Source organism: Benincasa hispida, chromosome 9 (assembly GCF_027475165.1).
Source record: "Benincasa hispida cultivar pf3 chromosome 9, pf3_genome.v1.1, whole genome shotgun sequence".
NCBI lineage: Eukaryota > Viridiplantae > Streptophyta > Magnoliopsida > Cucurbitales > Cucurbitaceae > Benincasa > Benincasa hispida.
In genome coordinates this window covers 77,130,905-77,156,980 of record NC_143486.1, presented here as the reverse complement: position 1 = coordinate 77,156,980, position 26,076 = coordinate 77,130,905, and the positions used below count along the sequence as shown (strand labels likewise).

The 26,076-nt window shown below is 34.3% G+C and overlaps 3 protein-coding genes across 4 annotated transcripts; 2 read left to right on the top strand and 1 right to left on the bottom strand.

The window, feature by feature from the left end:
* The first annotated feature begins 707 nt into the window (after positions 1–707).
* On the top strand, positions 708–3,345 carry LOC120085281 (protein NONRESPONDING TO OXYLIPINS 2, mitochondrial). 2 transcript variants are annotated; one of them, XM_039041191.2, is made up of 3 exons: positions 708–975; positions 1,127–1,245; positions 3,008–3,345. In XM_039041191.2, the coding sequence occupies exons 1-3, from the start codon at positions 848–850 to the stop codon at positions 3,031–3,033; spliced, it is 273 nt and encodes a 90-aa protein (XP_038897119.1). In that variant the 5' UTR covers positions 708–847; the 3' UTR covers positions 3,034–3,345. The 2 variants fall into 2 exon arrangements, with proteins under 2 accessions (XP_038897119.1, XP_038897118.1); XM_039041190.2 differs by having other exon boundaries at positions 1,127–1,305.
* Positions 3,346–5,709: 2,364 nt separating this feature from the next.
* Positions 5,710–7,432, bottom strand: LOC120085842 (GATA transcription factor 9-like). Its single transcript, XM_039042061.2, has 2 exons — positions 6,751–7,432; positions 5,710–6,634 (listed from the first exon to the last, which is right to left on the bottom strand). Exons 1-2 carry the CDS (start codon positions 7,084–7,086, stop codon positions 5,924–5,926), a joined length of 1,047 nt encoding a protein of 348 aa, XP_038897989.1. The 5' UTR covers positions 7,087–7,432; the 3' UTR covers positions 5,710–5,923.
* Positions 7,433–8,952: 1,520 nt separating this feature from the next.
* LOC120085843 (Thioredoxin superfamily protein) lies at positions 8,953–14,095 on the top strand. Its single transcript, XM_039042062.2, has 10 exons — positions 8,953–9,303; positions 9,441–9,485; positions 9,671–9,727; positions 9,953–10,022; positions 10,164–10,205; positions 10,379–10,455; positions 12,233–12,303; positions 12,628–12,713; positions 12,811–12,917; positions 13,719–14,095. Exons 1-10 carry the CDS (start codon positions 9,130–9,132, stop codon positions 13,779–13,781), a joined length of 792 nt encoding a protein of 263 aa, XP_038897990.1. The 5' UTR covers positions 8,953–9,129; the 3' UTR covers positions 13,782–14,095.
* The last annotated feature ends 11,981 nt before the right edge of the window (positions 14,096–26,076 follow it).

Genomic DNA, 26,076 nt, shown 5'->3' with positions numbered 1-26,076 from the left:
GAAAAATCCCGAATAAATAGAAGTTCATAGCTAGTTCAGGATTAAGATCGAGTTATCCTAGGTTACTTTAATATGAAGTAGTCAGTTTTAACAGTAAATGATCGTTATAAAGAAAAGTGGTTATATCGTGGTCCAGTCTTTATGCAAACTCATTGCATAGGATACCCCCACCCACATGTCTCTACATGAATAATCTGTGGATCACATCATTTGTATTATCTATACAAAATGGGCTGCATTCAATAGTGTTACTAGGATGAGATACCAAATTTTATCAATATACTTATAGACCATTTAGGTTATATACTATTAACTTAAGTTAAAGTATTCATACTATAGTCATGGGTATGTTTATTGGATTTTCATAATAGAATGCAATATCAACAACTTTATCAAATAAGATACTCAATAATATTTTATTGATAAATAGAATGTTTAACACGAAATTTACGAACAACGAGTTCTAGGACATTCCCAACAATATACTCCAAAAAAAAGAAAGTATATCTATGTAATTTACCTTGACAAATAAATAAATTGTATTGTTATGTATTATTGAATGGATAATACTAGGTGTATCCTAAGATGTACTTATATATATGCTTCTCTCTTTTATCACTCACGTCAAAAAAATTAATTAAAATATTTTTAAAATAAATAAAAATAACTTATCACGTATTAAACTATGATAGAACATCAGGGAGGCTCCCCCGAATGCATCAACTATTTTTCTTATTGTGCGGAGTGCGAGCAAAGAAGGTAAGAGAGAGATAAAAAAGAACTTCCCAAACTTCGCAGGCGGTTCCTGAAAAACCCTAATTCTCAACTTTCTCTCTGATCATTTCCAATGGCTTCGCGCTGTCGATCTCTGGCAACCCCAACCATTTCCCTTATTAAATCCACCATAACCAAACCCTCCATTAAACCCAGACCCGCCGCTTCCTTCACCCTCTGTTCTTCACCTACAATTTCTAGGTAAGCAAGATTATTGAACTATTTTCTTACCCCATTAGTTAGAATTTCTCTTCTTGGTGGTTTTACCTTTTGCTTGGTTTTTTTTTTTTTTTTTTTTTCTCTTTCTAATATACATTTCTTAGATTACTAACAGAGAGCTTTGATTCTTCAGGTCGGTTCCCCAGTTGGGTTCCCTTCAATCTCTGCTTCCTCTTCATTCGGCAGTCTCTTCTGCTCGACTAATCTCATGTCTTGGAATTGATTCATTGTTCTCGAGGTCGTTATCTCAGGGTATGCTCTGCAGTGCAAACCCAGGAGTTTGATATCTCCATTCTTTATAATTTATTATCTGTAAGCTACATTTTTACTCTTGTATTTGATCGAATTTTCTATTGTTTGCTAATCATCCTGTGAATAAAATGCTTATATGGGAGTTATGATTCTGCTTAAATATAGTCCAATTTGAAGTTTGAATGTCAATTTAATTTTATGCTTGTTCCGTTAGTTTACGGTGTGGGCTCTTTCAGTATCACTTTGTAAGTGTTTGCTCTTGATTCTCTTCTGCATCTTATTAAAAGCCTGATGCCAGGCTGTGTTCTTTGGTTTAAATTTGGGTTTCAAGTTAACTAACCAAATAACGAAAGCAACTAATATTCTAATTGAATTGACTTATTACTGACGAAAATAGATAACCCCTGGCCAAATTGGGAAATAATTGTTACATTTTAAGAATTCTACTTTTTATTTTTCTGTGCCAATAGTCCATTAATATGAAATTCCGATAATTTTCACTGGATGCGTTGTTCATGGAACTCTTGTTTATGTTATGTACATCGTATAAACTGCATTGTTCACAGAACTCTTGGACCCTTGGTTATGTTGTGCACATTCTATAAACTCGCATAGTGCTGCCAATTGTTGATTTGCCCTTAAAAATGCTAATTTCTACAGAGGCCAGATCGAGAGAGTGATATTATGTGAACTGTATGGAGATGAATTATGCCAATTAACAATTCTTCTTATGTTTAGAAAAGACAAAACATACAAGAATTTACATAAAGACTGATGTAAGTGTTAGTTTTTACTAACTAGAAGTGAAGTAAGTTTTTTTTTTTAAAAAAAAAAAAAATAAATGAAAAGAAGTGACTCGTTGAAGTTAGTTTACTTACTAGAAGTGAAGTTGGTTATATCGGTCCTGTTATCTTAATGCATGTGAGTACTTCGTTGTGGGGATTTAATCATTGATTCATAAAAATCACTCTGGATTTTTCTAATAGAGCTACATTCTTCGTAGTTCAATAGTTGAAGTTCTAACTTCTAGGATACTATGACCTAGACATACCGAAGATCCAATATGATCCAATAGTATTAGTTATTATTGAAAGTAACTTGATGTTTATTATTTTTCTCAAAGTATCCAAATAGTCAAAATATTTATTCTCCATTGCTGTTGCATGTGTCACTTTTGAACTTAACATCAAATCTAGTTCTGGTTCTTGAAGAGAATGTATTTAACTGGATTTTGAGATAGTGTAGTAACTCTTATGGGTGGGGTAATAGACAAGCTTCTGAGAAAGTGGAGAACAATAATATTCATGTAGATGTAGCACACATTTAGTTGTTGTAGATCATAAGTATAGCTTATGTGTGTGTGTGTGTGTGTGTGTATATATATATATAAAAAAAATAATTCTGCAACTCCATCTGTTCTGAGGAGATTTTTCATCCTTAATCCAACTTATATTTAGTGGGCTTAACATCTTTTGAATTGGTGATTGATTAATATAAGAGAAAGATGGGCTGCTATAACTACAAGGGTGAATAGTGATGTTATTTGAGGACAGATGAATGCTTCATCTATGATCGAAATATTTTCTGTCATATGTTTGGCCTTCCGTTTTAGATGCTCTTTTACTTTTGTCCATTGATGTAGCCCTCGGTTTAGTTGATTCTCCATCAGCAATTTAGAGGGTAGCATTTGTTTGAACTTTGAAGTAGCTCCTCCTCCACTTGAAGTGAATGCTTAAGTAATTCTGGTTTTTCACTGTTTCAGAATTGGGTCTCTGTGTGCCGCGATAAGGGATGGAATTTAAGAGAACGCTCTGATTGAAGTGTGGGATACACAAAGGATGGCGAAACAAATACTCTGTTAATCATTTATTGGAGATTCCCCGGTCTCTATTTTGTTGTTTAGGTTGAGGTTATAACTGATGAGACAACCCCAGTCCAGAATGCGTTACCCTTTCCCCAATTGATCTCTCATTTTCATATAAATTTTGTTATCTGCGTATTTCCAACACAATGTTGCTCCCTAGTGAATTAGACTCATTGCTGTTGTTATCATCATTACACTAGGCCAAGCAACGGAAAACTGCAAATTCTTCGTTTTAATCCTTTTTTTAGCACTTCTCTTTGATTTTTGCAAGCCTCTAGTTTGAAATTTGCTGCTACTCTAAGCCCTTTGTAGGTTGCTGCGTACATAAAGAAACGTTATCTATATGATAAATTAGTAGTGCGCACGTAGGTATTAGGTATCTTTAGCTGAATGTGCGAATATTACCATAATATATGTATATAAAGTAATTAAATAAATGTATTGTGGTATCTTTGGCACGTGAGATTGTGAGTGGGAATTGGAAACGGTGTCGTTGGAGTGTTCCCCATTTCTCATCTACTTTCTTTGACCATGTCGCTACCATGTCCACATAATACCATTACACATTCATGTGCCCTTCAATCTCTCTTTTATCCTTACCTGATTGCTTCCAATTGCGTAATTCTAAATCCAATTCTTTTTCTTATCCTTCTTACCACAGTAATGAGTGAAATTGCTTTTAGGAACCTTAAACTTTGCTTGGCTCTGCTTATATTTTGCTTGGTACAGAAATAGAAGGAACTTTAGGGTTCATGTTTCTGGAAAGATAACTGATAGGTACAGGCTGTGGTTATTGTCAGAAGAGAAGAGTTGGGGAAGAGGGGACATCTTAAAAATGAATCTATTTAGTTTCAAAATTTTTTGCTTCCCGCTTGCTTGATTTTGCTCTGTTTTTAATGTCTGGATTTCAGGATGCAGCTTTATTTATTATTTTTTCTTCTTCTGCTTTATACAGCTCGTTTCAGTATTAATCATATTCATTATACCATGTTAATGCTCTCCCACTTTCTCTCCTTTTGATTTTTTTCGGATAATTAATGAATGAGGGCTTAAGTTTTGAATTCTAAGTTTAACTTTGCAGACAGATTATTTTTCTTTTCTAGTAATAATTATAATAATAATAAAAGTATTTCGTGCAGAAAGAGAGGCATGTGATGTGACTGTGAGCACCCAAAGGATTAATCCTAAGGTTTTGGACTTGGGTATTGTATATTGTTGATTATTAAATAAGAAAAAGTGAATCTGAAATCAGTAATCAATTATTACCAATTTATCCTATGATTGACACAAATAATTTTTAAACCAATATTCTCTTTGCTTCTTACCCTTCTGGCAGTGGCAATACTAATTACCATAATTATCCCTGCACTCTAACTTGTTTTTTTCTTTCACAAATTTTCTTTTAATTTTTGTTTTTAACCTCTCTCTCTCTCTCAAAAGTTAAAAATTAAAAAGTACAGTGCATATTGTACAATTCACTGCCAGTGGTGTCCTTCAGATTTTTCTAAACATTCTCTGCATTACCTATTTAAACCACCATTGGATCAGCTGGGTTTTACTGCCATTTTTGTTCCTCCGTTTTTTCTTTTTTCAAAAAAAAAATCCACTGCTGTAATAAAATTTCCTCTTATCTGTACTTTTGCCAACTTCAAGACATAACCTTTTCTTCCCTCTTTTCTTTTCTTTTCAATTTCCCCCCAAAATTAATTTCACACAATTCTATAATGAATAACCTCTCACTATCAGACGAACAATGAACAAATTTTTAGTAAACGTTGGATGAACGATGAACGATGAACAATAGATTTATTTTCTTTCAGATGAATGACTAAACGAAGGGAAAAAAGTGAAATGAAAATTCTCGTTCTCGAGTGAAAGAAAGAGTGGAAAAGTAAAAAAAGTCTTGCGACGAACGGATGGTTTATCGTATCGTGTGACGATTAGGGATTTCATCACATGACCTAAAGCATCAAACCTTCCACCCAATAGTTGGGACTGCGGCTAAAGCCTAATTAGTTGTAAAACTCAATTAGTCAAAAAAACATAAAAAGACTTGCTACGAATCCTCTGCGACGACTGCGACGATATGGGCTCTCATCACATACCCTAAAACGTCAAACCTCTCGTCCATTAATTGGGCCTGCAACTAAAGTCCAATTAGTCGCAAAGGCACTTGCGTCGAACGTGCGTTTCGTTGCATCCAACGTCGTTAGGCAATGACTATTGGTGTTAAATGTTGCATTATTGCAACTTTTTTTTTTGTTTCATTGCATGGTTAGAGACAAAAATAATATTTTGTTGCTAATAATGCGACGATTATAGAATAGTCGCAAATAATTTATCGCTAAAGATCTGATTTCTTGTAGTGCATCATTCCTCTCCAATTTCTAATTTCTTGCAGTGGATCACTCCCCTTCAATTTCTACCCCATTTCCTTTATTTTAACATTAAACTGATATCTTATAAGGAGAGGAAACATAATAAGTTGTATGGAGTTAATATTAATATAATAAAGGGAAGAAGATCAGAAAAAATATTGGAGTGGATTTCAGAGCAAGCCCAACTTTTGGCTTATGAATAAAAGAGAAAAAAGAGACAACTTTAAGAAAAGTGATTATCAGTATGCTAAATTCAAAATTTAAGTTGATTGTTAGAAATTGAATCTAAAAATTAACTCAAGTAAAGTGACTCTAAATCAGATTTTGAAATATAATTAGCCCACTAAATTCAAAAACATTTTCTCTCTTTTTTTCTCTAATTGTCAGGAAACTTGAAGGAAATCAACGGATGGCGTTGGATTTTTGATGGAGGGAGCTATTGGTAGAGGGGCCCTATGTGTTGATGGATCAAATAATCGTCGTCGTTGGATACATGATCAAACCCCATACTCTCATGATGAAGATACTGTTGTTGTTGCTGTGCTCTCATCATCTCTTTTTGCCGCCGGAGTTCCATAACTTTCCGGTGAGAATTCGAGTGTTTCGTCAGTACGAACGTGGGGCTCGCCGCTGGTCGGTATTCCGGTACCAGGCGGCCAGACTTGTACCGAACCCCACAAGCATTACACAACGTCTTTGGGCCCATTGGGCCCGTTCGCCACTGCGGCGTTTTGTCGGTGGCGCAATGGAGGCATTTACGGCCTTCCCCATTGCCGGCGGACGACGTGTCATCCGGGGTTTCTTTCTTCTTGGCGGTTTTCTTAGCGGTGTTTGGATGTGGCGTGAGCGTGACGACAACGTCGGTTTCTGAGGAGGAATTTGTGGGGGAGAGTACGGATAATCTGGAGTTCCATATGCAGGGCGCCGCCCGAGACCGCTTGCTACGAGCGGCTTTAGCCGGTACGGAGAGTCCGGGTGAGTGGTTCCGGTTCAATCCGGTCTGGAATTCTCGAGTTTTTGAGGCGTCATCCTCATGGTCGGTCCGGGAATTCATCCCGGATATCAAACTCAGCTTCTCCAAGTCGTCAGCTGAGAAAGAATCTTCCACGAAATTGGAAAGCCATTCGAGCTCAGCCAAGTCATCGTACTGAAGAAATGGCGAACAAAACACAATACAAAATTGGACAAAAAATGAATTCAGACATTGTTTTGAGAAAATTGAAAAAGAGAAATGGGAAAACAATGAATGTGGTTCGTTATTACCGGCACACCGAGGTCGGTGGAGAAATTGGCGTCTGCGAAATTATAGTTGTGGCCATTGTTGTGTTGTTCGAAATTGGGGTAGGAATTGCATGAATCGAGTAAAGTAAGAGTGGAGGAATCGGTAGAGGTAGGGGTTTGGTTGTCGAAAGTTCCGTCGGTGAAGACAACGTCGTCGTCATTAGAGAAGTCTAAAAGATCCTCGACGATGAAATGGTCGGCAGTAGCAGCAGCGGCGGAGGATGGGACGACGGTGGTTTTATTTGCGTCTGAGGACTGGCGGTTTTCGGTAGGGAATTGAGAGCAAAAACCGGGCTGGAAATATTCGGGTCCTTCCATTAGAGTTAATGTGTGTGGGCAAAAACTGAGGGTTTGTGAATGGGAAATAGTGAGGAAAGTAGCGATTGAGAAGGAGAAAAAAGTGAGAGAGAGGAAAATGAGAGAGTGGCCGAGAGTGAAGTGTGAAGGAGTTATGGCTATGTAAGATGAGAGAGAAAGATAGAGATAACTTTTTTTCTTTTCTTTTTTTTTTTCCCCTTTTTTTTAATTTTTTAATTTGCATCCAAAGGAGACAGGAAGACAGCTAAAATGGAGGATTTTGATAGAGATAAATCAAAATGTATATACCCACAGGAAAAAGGAAGGGGGAAAAAAGAAGGTAAAAAAGTGGGAAAAATGAGAGATTAATTAAATGGAAAGAATGGGGATGAAGTAAGTTGTTTTAAGGTCCGTTGGGATTCAAAGAAAATGCCGTGTGTTTGACTTTGGATTAATGTAGTGACGGGTAAAAAAACAAAGGAGGCACGTGCCAAAGATGCTGAAGAATGAAATCGAGTAGTAGGGGATGAAATGAAATTGCATTAGTCGCATAACCGACGTCGTTTTGGTGCATGATAAAAAAAAAAGAAGAGAAAAATGTATTGCATGCATGGGTCTGAGTGTAATTACCATTTGAGGGGGAAAAAAAGGAAGTACGTACGTTAAAAATTACCTGAATGGAAGGTGATGTTTAAACTGTCGGCCATCATAACACGTGGCAGACATCTAGAAGTGAAGGGTGATGCTGTTAAGCGGGGTCCTTCCGACTCAAATCAATCCCTAGGCAAACACTCTTCTTCCCGCAGTGGATAAGGTCCTTCCCTCCCATTCTCTATTCCTCAAATTTATTCCTATTTTTTTTTATTTTATTATTATTATTTTTACTATTCAAAGTATTAATTTTAATTTAGGGGGAGGGTGGAACGTGGAAGCTCTGAACTTGGTAAATTAAATAAATAAACAAAGAAGGAAGAGTATGGGACTGGAGAGAGGTGTGGGGGTGGGGTGTGAGTGTGGGGTCCAGTTTGCACGTGATCTAGGTGGGGCCCGTTGTCAGCCAAGCATGTGACTAAGTGCATCGCTCGTGTCCAAACCCTAAACTGGCGGTGGTGTTAAAAATGGAAGAAAAATCAATTGAAAGCAACGCAAATACGGAGCGTTTTGGGTTGCTTCAGTTTGCAGATACCACGTGGGGGAAGGGGAAGGGGAAGTCGAAGTAAAATAGGGGAATAGTTATATCACGTGAGTGGATGGGCTAAGGCACGTGCTGTGAGACCCAAATAAAATTTTGCTGTAGGACTCCATAACCATTTTCCCCTTCACTCCCGGCTAAGTCACATGGGGGGGTGGGAGACGTCGGTTCTGCCTTTTGCTTTCTTGGTGGTTGCTTGTCTCTAAATCCATGTGGACTTTATTTAACACCCACTCTCTTCCCAATTTCAACTTTATCACTATTTTTTTAGAATTTTTTTTTTTTTTATTTTCCCATCATTATATTCTTTTTAGGTTCCCATCCTTCATTCTTTTCCCTACCTTAGTAATCAACAATTCCTGATCCCAATACCCATTTTAATCATCCCCCTGCACTCTTTTCTAAGTCACCCCTTCAAAAATAAAAATCCCAATGTACCTTAAATTTTAAAGAAAGCAAATAGTAACTAACTATTCCAAGTCATGATGAATTGAATTAGTACAATGCAATTGGTGCATAACCTTGGTGGACCTGAAATTAGCGTACAATGTTGTTAACAGGCTTTAGTATTAGGCCCAAACACAAACTTGATGCGCCTAGCCCAGCCCAAATTGGAAAAAAACGTGGGCCGGTTGGCCGGTTATCCAGCCCATTACCGGCCCATACAAGAGGGCTATTTCTTGGAGTTCTGGTCCGGCCCAATGTCTTTATCATTTTCATAAAATAGGGAGACGTGGACCGGAAGGTGGAAACTGTTGAGTGTGAACCTCCCGTCGACGTTCAATCTGACAGCGTCTTTCACGGCGCTGCGATCATTCGTATAGGATTCTGTTATCGCAGAAACATCCACAAGTCTGATACAGTGAATCGCCATGGTGGATAAGAAGCAGGAGCGGAGCAACTTTCGACCGGGGGAGTGGTTGAATCTAATGGTGACAGAGCCCTACTATCTCTCTCATTTTCTAGCCTTCTTTTCCTATTTAGTAATTCGAAGTTCTGCAAATCATATCCTCTTCTATAACATCACACATATTCTTCTTTGCCGGGTATTAATTCTCACTTCTCCAATTTGATACAACTCTTAATTTCCATTTTTCTATTGTTTATATTGTAGTAGGTGCCTTTAGTACTCGGACGACCTAATTTCGCTCATTGTTTTCTTGTTTCTTGTTCATCTCTTTAGGAGCTGCAAGCGATTTTGGTGTTTCTGATTTTCTGCATGTTTAAGGTATCTTCCACATCCTATAGTAGTATTTTAAATTTCTATTTTTAGGGTAAAGAGAGTTTGAATATTTTAATTTCGACTAGTTAGATTTTATATCGATTGATGTTTGGGAAATATGAGTGATTAGTTCTTGAATGATGCTTGAGCACTTAATTGGTACTAACGATTGTATTCTCTTTTCACGCCAGATGGTGAGAGGAGAGACGCCGGAGGCCTTTATTGCCGATATGCTGTTGTTTGTTAAGGTAGTTACTCCCTTCGTTATTGATTAGGAAATTTCTTGTGATGAAAATTGATTCGACATCTATCGGAAACTAACTGTGGAGTCGAGTGGATCATACGTTGCTCTGCTGCACATAGTGACTTTGATGTTGTTCCTGTAGTTTCACCCTGGTCTTATTCGGTTGTAGCGGGTCTTTTATATTATCTTTGCTCATTGATCAACTGACCTGGTTTTTCAATTCGTTCAGATTTTTCTAGTTGCTCTCGCTTCTATGATGGATTATCACCTTGCAATTTGGTATGTAATCGTGTTTACAGGTAAGAGTGTTTTTTTTTTTTTTTTTTTTTGGGGGGGGGGGGGGGGGGCTGGGCGGTCTTAATCCATGTTGTGCTCATAAATTTATTGATGGGTGTCAATTGTGATATGATAGTATGCTATTTCCTTTTCCTTCTACACAGGGATATACATCTTTACTCAACAACCTGTTTTCCAAGGATCAGGTTTGAAATAAGATCAACTTTACCCTTCAATTCCTTTTTGTCTTTTAACTCTCCTGGAATCTTACAAAACCCTTGTACAACAAAATTATTGTCCAGTGAGTCTAGTATATTATATGCTTGCAATGTGATTTACATAAATTGCTTTTTCTTTCCTGTTAAACTCGTTTCTGTAGGTACCTGTAGTAAGTTAACTCCACTGCAGCTGGAATCCTTGCTGACCGAGGGGAACAACAAGTCAAGATTCTGGCTGGTTCATTCTACAGTCTCTTTACCTAGTACTTTCTTTGCTATAAAATTTTGAGTTACTACACATTTTTTTTTAGCAACTGTTCTCTAATGTATACTGTAATAGTAAGTGTTTTCAACTTGATTGAGTGAGTTGCAACATTTTGAGGCAGGAAGCTTAATTTACTTCTTAAATTATTTTTAGTTTGTAGATAGAGAAACAGCGAGAGTACAAAATTGATAATAGGAAAATCTGTCAGACAAAACAATATGGAGAGTTTCATGATGAAACTTGAAATAGCATAGCTCTTATGGACATATTAATCCATGTTAGACATATAAATAAATTGATGATCGTTAACTACGATGGGATAGGTTGACCTAGTGATGAATAGGGACCATGTAAATAATAAAGGGATTAGAAGAAATGAATTCAAGTTATGATGACCATTGTACCTAAAAAGCACAAATACAAATATGAAACACATATTCGACACGACACACAGATACAATGACATGTCATTTCTTTTAAATGTAGGACATGGACATAACAATGACAGATTTATCAAAATATATGCTCTCAAAAAATATATATGTTTTGATATAAGAAGGAAATTCAAATTCAACAAGTTTATGTATTTATAGGCTTTAAAGAGGTGTTTGATGTATTTATCTCTTTAAAATTATTGTTTTTTCCTTGTATAATTTACTTTTCAATTTAATATGCTTAACAAGTATAAGTATTCAATATGTGTCTAGCAAATGTTAGACCCATATTAGCTTTGTACACAGGGTTTAACACATCCAGGGTTTTAAAAAGCCCTCCCTGGCACGTGCCTAGGCTTAAGGTGCAGCTTTTGTGCTTCGCCTTGAAAAGGTGAGCCTCACAAAATAAGATGCACCTGCCTTTTGTGAAGCCCTAAGGCTTAAAGCCTTGAGCTTGGAGGTTTTTTCATTATGTTTTAAACATAGTAATAATTAGGGTTTTTCTTCTTTATTAACTTAAAAAAAATCAAATTTACTAAGCCTAAATGCAAACTTCTTGTGTTTAGTGGCCTTTTTTTATATTTGCAGTTTCCACATCAACTATGTTTTTTGTGCTTTATGTAGTACTTTTATATATAGTGTGTCTCACAAAAAAAAATCCTTTTTTTTTTCTTGTCTTCTGCCCCAGAAAATTATCGTGCAGCTTTTAAAAACATTGCACACATCTATTGTGCTAACAAGGGTCAAGTCCAACACGTGTCCAACAAATGCGGAGTATCCAAGTGTCTTACACGAACATACTATCTGAATTAAAGTGTCTATGCTTCTTATGTAGCTACTTACCAGGGTTTATGAGTTATTTTGGGAACCAGATATAGCAAGGTAAAATAGTTCTCATGTGAGAATAGTCGAGATATGAGCAAGTTGGCTTAGACACGTATAGTTTATAGGGTATGAAAACAGAAAAAAAGTAATAAGTTAATGATTATGTAAATAAGATCAAGCTGTTGATAATTTAGTACATCCAAAGATTCCATAATATTTTCGGTGTTGAAATTAAATTAAGTTCCTTTTCCTTTTTTCTTTGGATGTTTGCTAGGAGCAATTAACTTGGTCTCTCGGAATTAACTTTATTTCCCGAAATTGAGAATCCACCTCTGCAAATCTGTACTCCAGATTTTAACTTCTGAGCAACTTTTATGCATTGACAAGTTCAAATGCTTATAATCTGTATGTCATTTTATCATGTATACAGAATTCTCATCTTTCTTGATTTTCTTTAGTGCTTAATGGAGATGGCTTTCCCAAATTGCTAGGTTGAGTTTCGTGTTTCCTTCTCAGTTGACTGCATACGGTCTAGTAGATGCTTGCCTGAGCTATCAGTTACGTGAGTACTTTGCCTTTTACTGTGTTGATGGATTCAGGGAGAGGAGAGTTTATAAGAAATTGTGTTGCTTCTGTATCAGCAATTGTTCTTGTCTATCTTTGGTGTTGTCTTTTCTGTTGAATTTGATATAGAAATTTTTCATGTTTCACATATGAAAACCTGGAAATCTTCACCCTTGAGCACAGCTAGATCGGCTCCATGGATCTGAAACACTGATTTTTTTATTTTTTTATTTTTGTAATTCTATATATATTTCCCCCCCACCATATGACCACACTTTTTGCTTGAAGTAGCTTAGATTTGTATTCACGTCTTCTTAAGCAGATATTCAAACAAACATCTATCATTTGGAGTAGTTGATCTTGGGCTCTTTCCAAATGTTGCTGAGAAATTTGGAATATCACTTGGTGGTAATTGTTTTTGAATTTCTGAATTCGAATGTCATTTTTCAGTTTTGCAAAGACTAAGCAATCAGAATATCTTATAACTTCCGAATGAATTTATCAGGAAGTATGAATCAGCTCCCTACCTATATCTTATTTGAGAATGCAGCTGAGATTGCTCGCCTTCCAGATTTGGATTTTGAAATAAAAGCATACCCTCCAATAACCAAGGTAACCTTCTTTTTGGAACGGTTTTAATATTTTTGGGCGTACAAATATGGATAATTTTCAGAAAGTGAAGACAGCATGGCTTGCATTAGTTCATGTAAAGTACTTATTGATGCCATTTCTTTTCTTCTGAAAGAAATGCCTGTTGATATAATATTACGTCCACTTCTTCCCACATTTCTTTACAAAATAAATAAATAAGAGTTGAATACCTGTCGATGATGGACAATATTTCACTGCTTTTGGATTTTTTTTTTTCCAACCTTTGACAACCAAATTTGGTAGGGCTGTTCGTGTGAATAGTGAAGATGCATGCAAGTTGGTTTGAATGCTCATGAATTATTTTTTTTTTAAAAAAAAAAAAAACCTAATTGCCAAACAACAATTATAATTAGTTTCTTTTTTCCTTTTTATAAGTACAATACAACAAATGAAGGAATGGGGTTTTAAATCTCCTACTTCAAGAGGAGTACATAATGTCAATTATGGCTGAGCGACGTCCTAATTATATTATATTTCAAGTAAATAAAATCATAAATAACCAAATTATCATAAAGATTGCCATCTGAACTGAAGCAACCCAATTACATGGCCAATCAATTCCGAATACATGGCCTACTTAATGTCTATACGAGGAGACTTTCCATGAATGATGTTGGAGGATCACCTTATTGAGTTAGCTTCTATAGGTTTTCAACATATGCGAGGTGGTTCTCTATTTGATGTTTTGACCAATAGATTGAGTTAGCTTCTTTCGTGATCCAAGTAGTCTCTTTTTAACTTCTTGGTTCTATCTTGTTGCAGCGACTTCTCTGCAGACATTTTGACCTTGATTGCCGCCTACTTGAGTATGTGTTTGGAAAATAGCATCATCAGGTTGTGTGCTTCAGTCAATCAGCGTATCTGCTTTCTTTCTTGCTTCATGTGATCTATATCCAATATGAGTTATAGTATCCACTGAGAATAGAATTCGATCATGTTTTGATTCCAAATATGTAACGGGCTCGAATTATAAACTAGTGATGATATTTCTGTCCGGAGTTTGTAATTTCAGGCCATTGGGGAGCATGAGTCCTGTAAAGTTTATACTGACCGATTTAGAACCTGAGTAATGCAAATATATGGGATTCCAAGTTGGAGGGAAGTTTCCTGTGGAATCACCCTCATTTTTAAATACAAAAGATTCAATGATAGCCACTATTATTGACTTTGTTAGTTTATCAAATATCATATCTTTACCTAATCTATCTAATCGCTATCAAATTCTTAAGATTAAGTTGATCGGCTCCTCTTGTCCTAGTCATGCTTAATAACTCGTTTTCATTTTGGGTTGATTGAGTGTTTGTTCTTGACTTGGTATGGGAAGAAATCATGAGGCATACTTGGTAGTCTGTAGCTAGTAAAAGATTCATAATGGGTCGGTCAATTCATATGCCTCAGATTTTTTTTTTCTTTCTTTTTAAATTTTAAGAAATGTCGTCGTCAAGAACTTACACCACCCTGAAGAACACGTTAAAGATCAATGGTTTAGTATAACAGAATTTACAAACAGTTGGTTTGTCTTCAAGTAACTTAGAGTGTTTGGATTTTTAGCTAGCCAATAGGTACAAGAAGAATTGGTTAGTGGGTTTATAATGATTGCTACATTTTTTGGTTCTTATTTTAAAAGTTTTTGTTTCGATGAATACCACATAAAAAATTGTCAATTTGCTTCAACTGTTTGAATTCTGTCCCTGTGGTAAGAGTTGGAGCTGAAGAAGTTGAGCCACACGATTGCTGCAAACAACCTGACTTCTATTTTGTCTAATCTCTTATTCTTTTTTTTTTTTTTTTAATTATTAATTTGATATAATTTGTTACAGAAATCTTGTCTGTTACTCTTTTTGTTATTGAAATCATGTCCCAGACTCCCAATATCATTCAAAGTAAGTGAAGTTTGTAATCACAGATTTAAGCTTGCAGAAGTCACAAATGTTCTTAGTTGTCGTGGACTGGAATTTGGTTTCTGCCATTAAACTGGCATGCGCGGCAGAGTCTGTCCTGCTAGGCCCATGCCTTGGATTAGCATCGTTCTTAATTAACTCTTAAACTTCAAATACACGTCTTCCTTTATTAAAAAAAGAAGAAAGAAAAAAAACTCTCCAGATTTGCAGGTCATTTTCAGTAGCTTAAAAACCACGAACCCCATGTTTAAAAAGAGTGAAAGAACGTCAGCAATGATTTGAAGAAACCTAGGAAGGAGTACAACTAGAAACATCAAAATGATAAGGAAACGACGGAAAGACAGGGAACAAAATCTGAAAAAAAAAAAAAAAAAAAAAAAAGAAAGAGAGAGAGACCAAAATCAGTAGTAATGGGCCCCATGGATAAAAATGGTAACCCGAGATTGGCGTCAGAAAGCGCCGGCGGGGTGATGACGACGATCGATGAATTGAAGTAAAAGAATAGGAAATGATTGATTAGGGAAAGGGGTAACAAAGACGGACCACGCTTGCCCGCACATTCTTGTAATTGCCTGTGTAATTTTGATGAAACAGTATCGTTGGTAGAGTTGTGTTTGGCGATGTTGGGTAAAACCAAAGCCACAGTCTGGAGTCGGCGTGCTTCTTCTTTCTTACGCTTTCCCCTATTTTTAACTTCTTTCCAATTTCCACCCCTTGCCTCGCTCTTTTCACCTTATACACATAGTTGGTGCCAACTATGACCAAATCCATGTTATTAAATTCTCGTCCATATGTCTATGTTTTCATTATTTGATAGCAACACGAGGAGTAAATTGTTATTTCTATTTATATGATAGAAAAATATATGAACATAAAGAAAATAAGCAACAAAATGTCACTAATATAAATAAATATAAATAATAGATACGTTAACTTTTTTTAAAATCATAAAATGTTTATTTATTAATTTAAGTTTATTTATTAATTTTTTAAATTTTAAATTTTTATAATTTTATTTCCATAGAAATTTTAAACCTTGACCATGAACTTATTCTATCAATTTTGAGGTCCCATATTTACTCTCCCACATATTATCTAAAAAAATAACAATACATATATCTAATCAAAATTATGAGATCTCTTCATTTTCTCAAGATTAGATTTTGACACTCTCTCAAGATAGTGTCCCCTAGATCCACTATTTTTGGCTTGAATTTTCTTTTTTCTATACTGAATACCCATTTGGATTTTATAGATTTTGATAATATTAGATAAATATAGGATTCTATCTATCTTAAAACCACAAAAAAAAAAAAAAAAAAAAATCATACATACACTTGGAATTAAAAGTTTGTTAATGTTTTAATTTCATTTCGGTTGTTTTACTACTTTTGTTGGTGTGTTGTGTTCCATTTTTTCGAAAGTCAACCTCTCTTACATTTTGGAGACATATTTGGGGCACAAGCATCGGTCGCTGATGATTTAGGTGGAAAGTGCATGAATTTCTTTTTATAAAAGCAACATTTTTTTTTAACTAATAAGTATTTTATAACGGCTTGTTGTTTAAAATGCCCAACCTCAAAAAAAAAAAAAAATGAAATGACACATGAAAGTTAAAACCATAGAAATTAAAATGATAATTTGATCTAAAGTTTTCTAATTCTAATACTTTTTAGTTTTAACTTAAAATTGATTCGTTTTGTCTAATTAGGTACCTTAGAAAATGTGAAATTACATATAATGAAGATTTAATTCAAGATTCAGTTTAAGTTGTAAAGATGGCAATGTGTCTTTGATTTTAGGTTACCAATTTGCATATCCCCAACGAGGAGACAAAGGGTACATTCTGCCAAAGTTGTTAGGTAATTAAGGAACAAAAGTTTTTGCAAATATCTATTTCAAAGGTCCTTGTTGTGTAAATATAGTATTATTAAATTATTGAAAATTTACTTTTTTAATCCATGAGGGTATTTTGGGTTTTTAACCACAGAGGGTAAATGGGAGAGAGGTGAAGAAACACGAGGTCCCACTTCCCCATAAGAATGTCCCTTCTGCTTTTGGCGCAAACTCTGATACGCCGAAAGAAACGACACGCGTTTCTAATCCTGTGGTCCCAGATTTTTCATATCATTTTCTCCCATGTACCTGCGCCGCACCTTATTTTTCCCCATACGTACTGTACCGTATTTCCATACCGTAATTGTAAAAAAAATTGTTAAATCATCATTTTCGACACGTGGAGGTTTTTTTAAAAAAATAATAAAAATTTAGTCCATATACCTTATAATATCCAATTTTAACCAATGTATTTCCAATACTGCTAGTTTCGATGCTTTTTATTTTTTATTAACATTTTCGTTATAAAATTTGAAAACATTTTATTTTTTTCTTGAAAATTATGATAATTATCTGAGCAATTTCGATTAAAAAAAAAGGTGGTGAATATTTAGACAAAGGATTGGGGTTGTATCAATGTTTTCCTGAAACTGAAATGCCATTTTTTAAACTCCTTAATCATCTCAATAGTTTATGTTGCTGTGTGTCACAAAAGATTCATTTGAGAATGAAATGAATGTTGGAAATAATTCATAAAGTAAAATTATATATATACATACATACGTGTATATATATATATATATTTTTTAAAATAAGTAATATAGTATTTTATGAGTTGTTAAATACTAGGAAAAAGAATATGTATTTAGTAAAAAATGTTGGGAAGAAAATGGGATGTTTCTCTCTCTAAGCGCACTGCTTTTGAATTACTATTGGGAGCACGATTATAAAGTTAACAAAGGTCACGCGTGCTGGCCCCACTCTTTTCTTGGGTCCACACGTGTGGTCCACCCCCCACACGCTTTTACACGTTCTTTCCTTCCTTTCTCTTCACGTTCTTCCCAATCTTCCCCCTTTGCTTTTCTTTTTTTTCTTCCTTTTATTTTTCCTTTTTTGATTCTTCTTAAATACTCATTTTCCATATACTTCTTTTTCCAACAATATTACTTTTTCGATAAATAAATCTGAATTTTTATCTCGGTTATTAAATAAAATAGAGTTATATCATTTTTTTTCACTTTTTAATTTGTTTTTGTGATAATTTTGGATTTAAAAACTTTTTTCTAATACTGAAGGTATGATTTTTATTTACTATTATTATTTTTTAAGTCTTTGACGATAGAAGAAAAAATAATTGCCCCTAACGAAGGCAATATGTGTCATTGTCTATTCAATCATGCTCGGATTAACCAAATATAAAAATGTTATTGTCCAAAATTTCACTTTATATAGATGATAGAATCCAAATTTTATACTTAGAAATAAATCTAATCCACCAAATAAAAATTTACCATTTGATTTGTTTTAGTGAAAAAAAAAATTGAATGCCGCTCAACTACATTCATCTTTATGCAGTCTACTATGTTGTCCAAACACATTTGTCATGTGGTAAACTCTTTGGGACGTTTAGGGTAAGAAGTTGATTATTATAGTCCTAAATTATTATAGTTAGGTTATAATAGTTTGTATTTGTGATGTAAATTATTTTAGTTTGAATTATAATAGTACGTGTTTGAAGGTGTAAACTATTTTAGTTTGAGAGGTGTAAAATAGTAAATACTGTAGCAAATGAGAGTTTGACTATAAAATAGTTTTTACTATAACAAAAGATGTTATTATAATCTTATGACAGTCATTATCCCAAATATCCTCTTTATTTATTTATTTTTTTAAGAATAATATTTTAAAATTTTTCAATTTGGTTGAAGTTGACTTATTTGGTAAGTATAGTCCAAAATACACTGAATTTTAGCGAGTCTATAAACAAGAAAATGAATATAATCGAGATGCAATTTTAATAACTTACGTACATTCCTTTCTTTTCTTTTTGTAATGCTATCGTATAAATTTCGATCAAATTTGAAAACCAACCATTTATTTCTATTAAAAAAAAGTCATAATTGAGTGATTAAAAAAATGTTTTTATGATAAGTAAAATATACAAAAGATGTGATTCGTTTTCTCACTTGAGAGTGGTCAAATAACAAATTTACATTAGATAAAATATGTTTTTAATTAAAGAAAACTGCTTGAATCAATAATGTAGCGTGTTCACATAACCAATTCGATTATTTAAAAACTTATTTTTAATGTCATTACCAATAACTCTTCAAATATGTTGATAGAAGAAGATAATTTAAAATACCCCTTCCCATCACCTTTCTTTAATTGTTCATAAATTAAAATTTAAATAGTTCCACCGTGCAAATAGTTTATTCAAAAAACAAATTTATAATAACAAAAAATTAATTCTTTTTTTAAAACGACAACTAGATAGCTTTTGTGTAAATTTATTTTAAAACAATAACCACAGATCAAGTTGCCTTTTTTTGATTTGGAAAATATATTAGTATAAGTAAAGTAAGAATTAAAAAATGTAAATACAATTAATAATTGAGCACATTATGAATATTAAAATTAGAAGTGCAAAAAATATAAAAATAATAATAGTTGCAAAGTGGTGGGGCCTAGCTTCTGCACTCGAAGCAGCCCACAAAGAAAGAAGGGATATTTTTATATTCATACACAAAAACTTAGAGCCCTTCTTTTACGGTGAGATTAGGATATGGTTTTTGAATATCCAATTACAATAGTAATTATTTGTTTATTTTGTAAGACCGCGTATTTATATAATCTCTAAATCAACTAAAAAAATAAAAGAAAAGTGAGGAAAAAAAAAGTGCCATTTGGTTTGGTCTGCCATTGTTTGCTTAATGACCCAATAATCAAGGGGGTCACTGTTTGCATAAATAATAAGGATTAAATCAACAAAAGTTAGGTGAATACACCTTACAATCTTTATAATCTTATGTTAATGTGCACTAATTTCAAGGTTTCATATTTATCTGAAATTTGAAACTGAATTCTACATTCTTTTATAATTACTAAAGATACAATTTTCATCTAATTATATATATATATATATATATTCTTTTCAATACTACTGCATCGATACTTTATCTTTCGGGGATTTTCAAAAATAGAGAAAATTATTTACATAAAATAATAAAATTTTAATTTTCTTTTATACTATCTTTAAATATACTGTTGATATCAGGGGAAGTTAACAAAATGAAATTGAATCGTGTGGTTGAGTTTATAGATAAAACTTTTATTTTTGCATTTTTTTAAAGGAAAAATAAATATATGTAGATTTTTTAGGAGAAGAAAATTGAGTAATAAGCAATGGGTCCCTAATTTCATGGTGAAAGGTAGTTAATTAAGTTTGTCAAGCCATCATAATGAACATGTTATCCCTATCAACAAGGCAGCAAAAAATTCTCTCACTTTTCTTCTTCCTTTTTCTTCTTACCTGAAAATGGCAACCTACCTTTCCTATCACCCAACTCTTTTTGAATCATATTCCAATCATTAATTTTAATGTTAAAAACACATTAATGTGCATTTATGACTTTTACGTTTAAGTAACATCATATTCTTTAATATTTCCTTCTATAAATGATTTCAATCATTTTATCCTTCTAAATATTCATATTCACATATTTGGACACTTCTGTATGTATATATACTAAATTATAGTAAAAAAAAATCATCATTAAAATGAGATCAGATGTTTGAATCTTCCCACTCATATGTAATTAAGCAAAAAAAAAAAATCAATGTTATTATAATTCCTTTCAATTTTAGAAAAGTTTATATACTTTTCAACGTCGATATTGATGATAACATTCTCAAACAAATGATTGTTTTGGTTCCTATTTACAAAATGGAGTGCAAATATAAATACGATGTACTATATAAATAAAGTTTATATAGTAAATTATATTTAAAAAAAAATTCACAAATGAGATAAGATGTTTGAATCTCTCTATCCATATGTAATTAAGCTAGAAAAAGTTTGCAATATTATTATGATTTCTTTTAGTTTTAGAAAAACTTACATACTTTTCAAATGTCGATATTGATGATAACATTCCTAAAAAAACGATTGTTTTGGTCTCTATTTGCAAAACAGAGTGCAAATTTTGTACATGTGATGACATGTAGATATGCATGTCATCTTAGTCATTTTTCTTAGAATCATGAAGGTTGTTAGGCAGAAATTGCATCGATCGTGCTAGGAATTCATGAGAAAAAAGTTTGCGTCGATCAGCATGTCGAATCTCAGCTAACCCATTACTTTGCGTTAATTATGCGTTCAAAGTTCTATTTTTGTTGCCAATGCAGGAAATGAATGTAAATGCAGAAATGGGACCATCGCATAGACGACCGCATGCGGAGAAACACTCCATCGAAAGGAAAATGCATCGATCAACACATGGATGTTGCAGTAATTAGCTGTATGCATCCATCGCATGGGAATTGCACTCGTCAAGCGATTGCGGTCATCATGTAGAGTTGCGGTGTTAAGTGAATGCGGCCATTGAATAACTGCGGCTACGTGACAACGCATTCTAATGGGATCAACGCAAAGTTGGTGGAATGAACGCATCAACACATCTAACTCGAGAAAATCCAAAGCTGATGCTGACATTTCACCTACCACGCCGTTGGTGGCAGAAGTTCAGAAAGGATTAACGCGCCAAACATCAGACTCAGAGCAGTTCAATTAATGTTGTCGGCGATCCAAACTCTATAAATAGAAGCTGATGAGCTCAAATTCATTTTATCCAAGGTTTTTGCCTAAGGTTCGCCTATGGCGGATCCTTCATCCATTCCGAGTGACCACCAGAGCCTTCGACCGGAGATAGATCTCGAGAAAGTCAGCTCCACCCATCCATGGCACCACCGACAGCCTTGACGCACATTCGCTAGAAGCAAATCTTTGCTTCCAATCGGTCATTTTTTTTCCTTTCTTTTCCTATATTGTATTGTATGGCATTTTGAATTAAGAAATTAATACAATGTGTTTTTCAATGCATTTCTCTTTTTCTTCGACTTCATCTCCATCTTCTTGTTTAGCATCTTTACTTTCATTGCAACACTTAGTGAGATTGCTTGGGTATTACATTCTTAGTCATGTGGATTAGAGATATGAAGCATGTAGCAACCCATCGAGAGGTGTGCGTTGTGCGAGTATGTGAGTAATCTTATTTGCTTAGTGTGAAGCTACTACAATGCCTATCTATGGGCTAACGCATTGCTTGTCTATGAGTAAAGTCAGCAATAATCAACTGCTCGAGAGGGTAAGTGGTTGGATGCATTAAGCAATGTATGCGTTGTTCACTAGGGATAGTAACAACCTTGCGTCAACCAAGCTCATGCGTTTGTCTTGTCTTATGTTGTGCCCAACACCCCTTTAGAGCTACTCGAGAGAGAGTCTAAAGAAAGAACCTAATGACTCGAGAGAGCTAGGTTAGAATCTAGACTCGAGAGAGTGAGATTAGATCGGCATAAGCGAGAGATAGGGACTTAGAGATAAGCTTTGTTTGTCAACACTATATCGCATGCACCCTAGGAATAAGAATGGTGATATGTGGTCGCCTTGTTTGTGTATCATCACATAGACAAGAATTAGAGGCTTATGTGTAGGCCCTATAGAAACTTATGCACATACATCACATGCGTTCTAGCATTAGAAGTCGTAGCATTCGCACCGAGAGGTGGTTTACTATTGTATGAGTGTTGCATGATCGCATTAGTTTGCGTTGACTAAGGTTCCCTTGTGATCACTCTTAAGTTTTGCAAGGAAAACATCTCCGCATTTTATCCATTTTCCTACGAATTTATTTCATGTCAACGTTTGTCGCATCTCTACCTTTCATGGTTCCTTTGCGATCACTCTTAAGTTTTGCAATGAAAACATCTCCGCATTTTATCCATTTTTCCACACATTTATTTCATGTCAAGGTTTGTCGTATTTCTACCTTTCATGCATATTCTCATTGCGTTGTCTGTTAGATAAGAGTAGGAGTAGGATTAACGTAGCAAAATCCCCTCCATTCTTTTATTCAACTGTTGTATGCACAATCACCGCAAACATATAGTTACAAGTCCCTGTGTTTGACCTCAAATTACCCGAGAAACTTGCGTTCATGTTATACTTGGGGTGAACGCAAGAAAACTTGTGGCAGGACGCATGGTCATCACATATATTGTTGGCGCATTTTCATTCCAACGCATGACCATCGGTGCATGGCTATCAACGCATATTTTAGGAACATGCATCACATAATACGTCCAAGGGAAGTTGGTTGTCGAATAAAATTGACTTCCAATTTCTGCGTATCAAGTACATTAATGTGCATTTATGACTTTTACGTTTAAGTAACATCACATTCTTTAATATTTCCTTCTATAAATGATTTCAATCGTTTTATCCTTCTAAATATTCATATGAACACTTTTGTGTGTGTGTGTGTATATACTAAATTATATTTAAAAAAAAAAAATCATTGAGGTCAAATATTTGAATCTCTCCACCCATATATAATTAAGCTAAATTTTCTTTGCAATGTTATTATAATTCCTTTCAATTTTAGAATTATATACTTTTCAAATGTAGATATTGATGATAACATTCTCAAACAAATGATTGTTTTGGTCCCTATTTACAAAATGTGACTAGCTTCTACCGCTAGTGCTTGGACTTGGAAGCAAGCTACATCTACCTTGAATCAATCAATGAATGAAAAGAAAGAAAGCGCTTACCGAGGTGCCGGGATAGTCTTGAGACTGACTTCTCACATAATCACATAGTAGAGAAGAATGCTGCGATTCGGGTATTCCCACTGAGAAGACAGATGTTTACAGCTTTGGTGTGGTAGTGTTAGAGGTGGCAACGGGGAGAAGGCCTCTTGATGATAATGGGATCAGTAGGAAATACCATTCCGGCACAATATGAGGTGGGGTGGGCATCGGATCTGAGGGATTTCGCGAAAAGTGGTAGAAGTTCCTCTCCAGCTAAAAAACCGAGAGCAGCCCAGGGACTGGACAACCGGAGGGAGATTACTATGAGGCCTACAGAGAAGTCTGACTTCTATTACCTCATTTATATAATAGTGCTCACTGTCCTCCCTTACATGGCTCTGATTCGTTTTTTTCTTCAAAAGAGGTCTGCTCAACTCAAAAATCTCCTAAACTAAAGAAGGACGTACGGACCGATCATGGCATTTCACTGATTGGAAAAGTGTCAAAGAGCTTTTGAGGACAACAAGCAGGCAGTGATTGATGACTCCGTATTGCAGGCATCCCATTCTAGGTTAGCTCTCTGCTCGGGATGCATGGGCTGGGCGCCCGTTCTTCATTCCCACATTCAACTGTATATCTCCTTGTTCTATGTGATCTCTTTTTTAGGCTCTTTGGCCCGAGTCTACATCTTTTCTCACGTAGGTCTGGATTTGACCCTCTTCGTCCCGCTAGTCTTGAGTGTGGGATTTACCGCAACCTGGACCAGTTTTTAGATCAGGTCATTAGCCAGCGAGCTCGTCCATTCCTTGGGTGATCCCTTGCTCTCACGGCTTTCTCCGCGTTGGGCTCGCTTCTTCAAGCTCCGCCCAACCTATACAAGACAAGGTGGCGAAGCAGCTCGACCGAGAAGGAGAGGGGCCGCCTGCCCTCTTTTAGAATATTAGTAAAGGCTCTTGCTCCCGCTTCGATTGAATTTGTTCGAGTTTCAGATTGGCTAGGGCGCTGGAAGCAATCCGTAGCTTTGGTGAGCGAGAAGCAGCCAGGTATAGGAGAAGGAACAAAGCAGCTCGACCGAGAGGGAAGACTTTCCTATATTATGTTCTGATTCTAAATATGATATACTATATAAATAAAGTTTATATAGTAAATTATATTAAAAAAAATTTCATGAATGAGATAAGATGTTTGAATCTCTCTATTCATATGTAATTAAGTTAAAAAAAGTTTGCAATATTATTATGATTTCTTTTAATTTTAGAAAAACTTATATACTTTTCAAATGTCGATATTGATGATAACATTCCTAAAGGACGATTGTTTTGGTCCCTATTTGCAAAATGGAGTGCAAATTCTGTACATGATGTGAACTCTTTGTTAAAAAGTACGTCTGTTTTAAAGGAAATTTATTGAATGTAGTGTTGTGATGAATTGGTTGTCAAATAAAATTGAGATAAAAAAAGAGAACAAAATATGATCATTTTTCAAAGTACAAACTATAGAAAATAAATTCTTTTAAAATAAATAAACTAAGATAGATTGATCTAAATTATTAGTTTAATCTCTAAATTTTTAAGTTAGTGTTTAAGATGTTTGAATTAAACTTAATAAAGTACATCGTAAGTCTTAAAATTTTTTTTCTTTTTTTTTAAAATATATTATAATTAAAGTATGGGGTGGTGAATATTATAAGCACTATTCAGTTGAGCTACGCTCTTATTGGTAAAAAGTCTTAAAAGTTTTAATTATGTGTCTAAAAGGTCTTTTAAATTAAGCATTTAGTAGATGTTTGAACTTTCAATTTTATGTCTAACATATACTTCAATATGTTTAACATTTTTTTAAGATTAATGGATATATGAATTTTATGTATTATGGGATCATAAATTTTTATTCTTGTATTGAATAGGTTTATGAATATTAAAATCGAAAATTTAGAGATATATAAGACATAAATTTAAAATGTCTATTTATTACTCTAAACTTTGAATGTTGTATCAACTAAAATTTTAAATTATCATTGTACAACAATTTAGCCTTTTCATTCATGATTTATAATAACTTTAACTTGGATCCATATATTTAAAATCACTTAATAAAAGTATCTTAAAAAAACCACTTAATAAATGATATTATTCTCACAACATCCCATCAAAGTAGCAATATATGTGTGTGTGACATAATTCTCCTCAACAAGTAAAGAAGAACAGGGAAGATGAGAAGATAAAAAAAAATTGCTATTATCCAACATCCATTTAATTTCAATCTCTTTAATATCATATTAATCAATGCATTTAAATTTTTTTTATACATGTGTGAAAATTAATCTTCCAAATCTTGATAAAAGGTCTAAATTTATTGACTTTTAAAATTTAGGATTTTAATTGGTATATTTATTAGCTTGATGCAAGTTATGGTATTAATTTTTTGTTGATACAACATTTCCATAAATTTGAATAGAGGTGAGCATCGATTGAGCGGAGTTGGTTTCGCCACAATTATCTTCTTCAGTTTATAAAAGTCAAAACCGCTCATCAAAAAATTTATTCTTAAATCGATCGGTCGGTTTGGGGTCG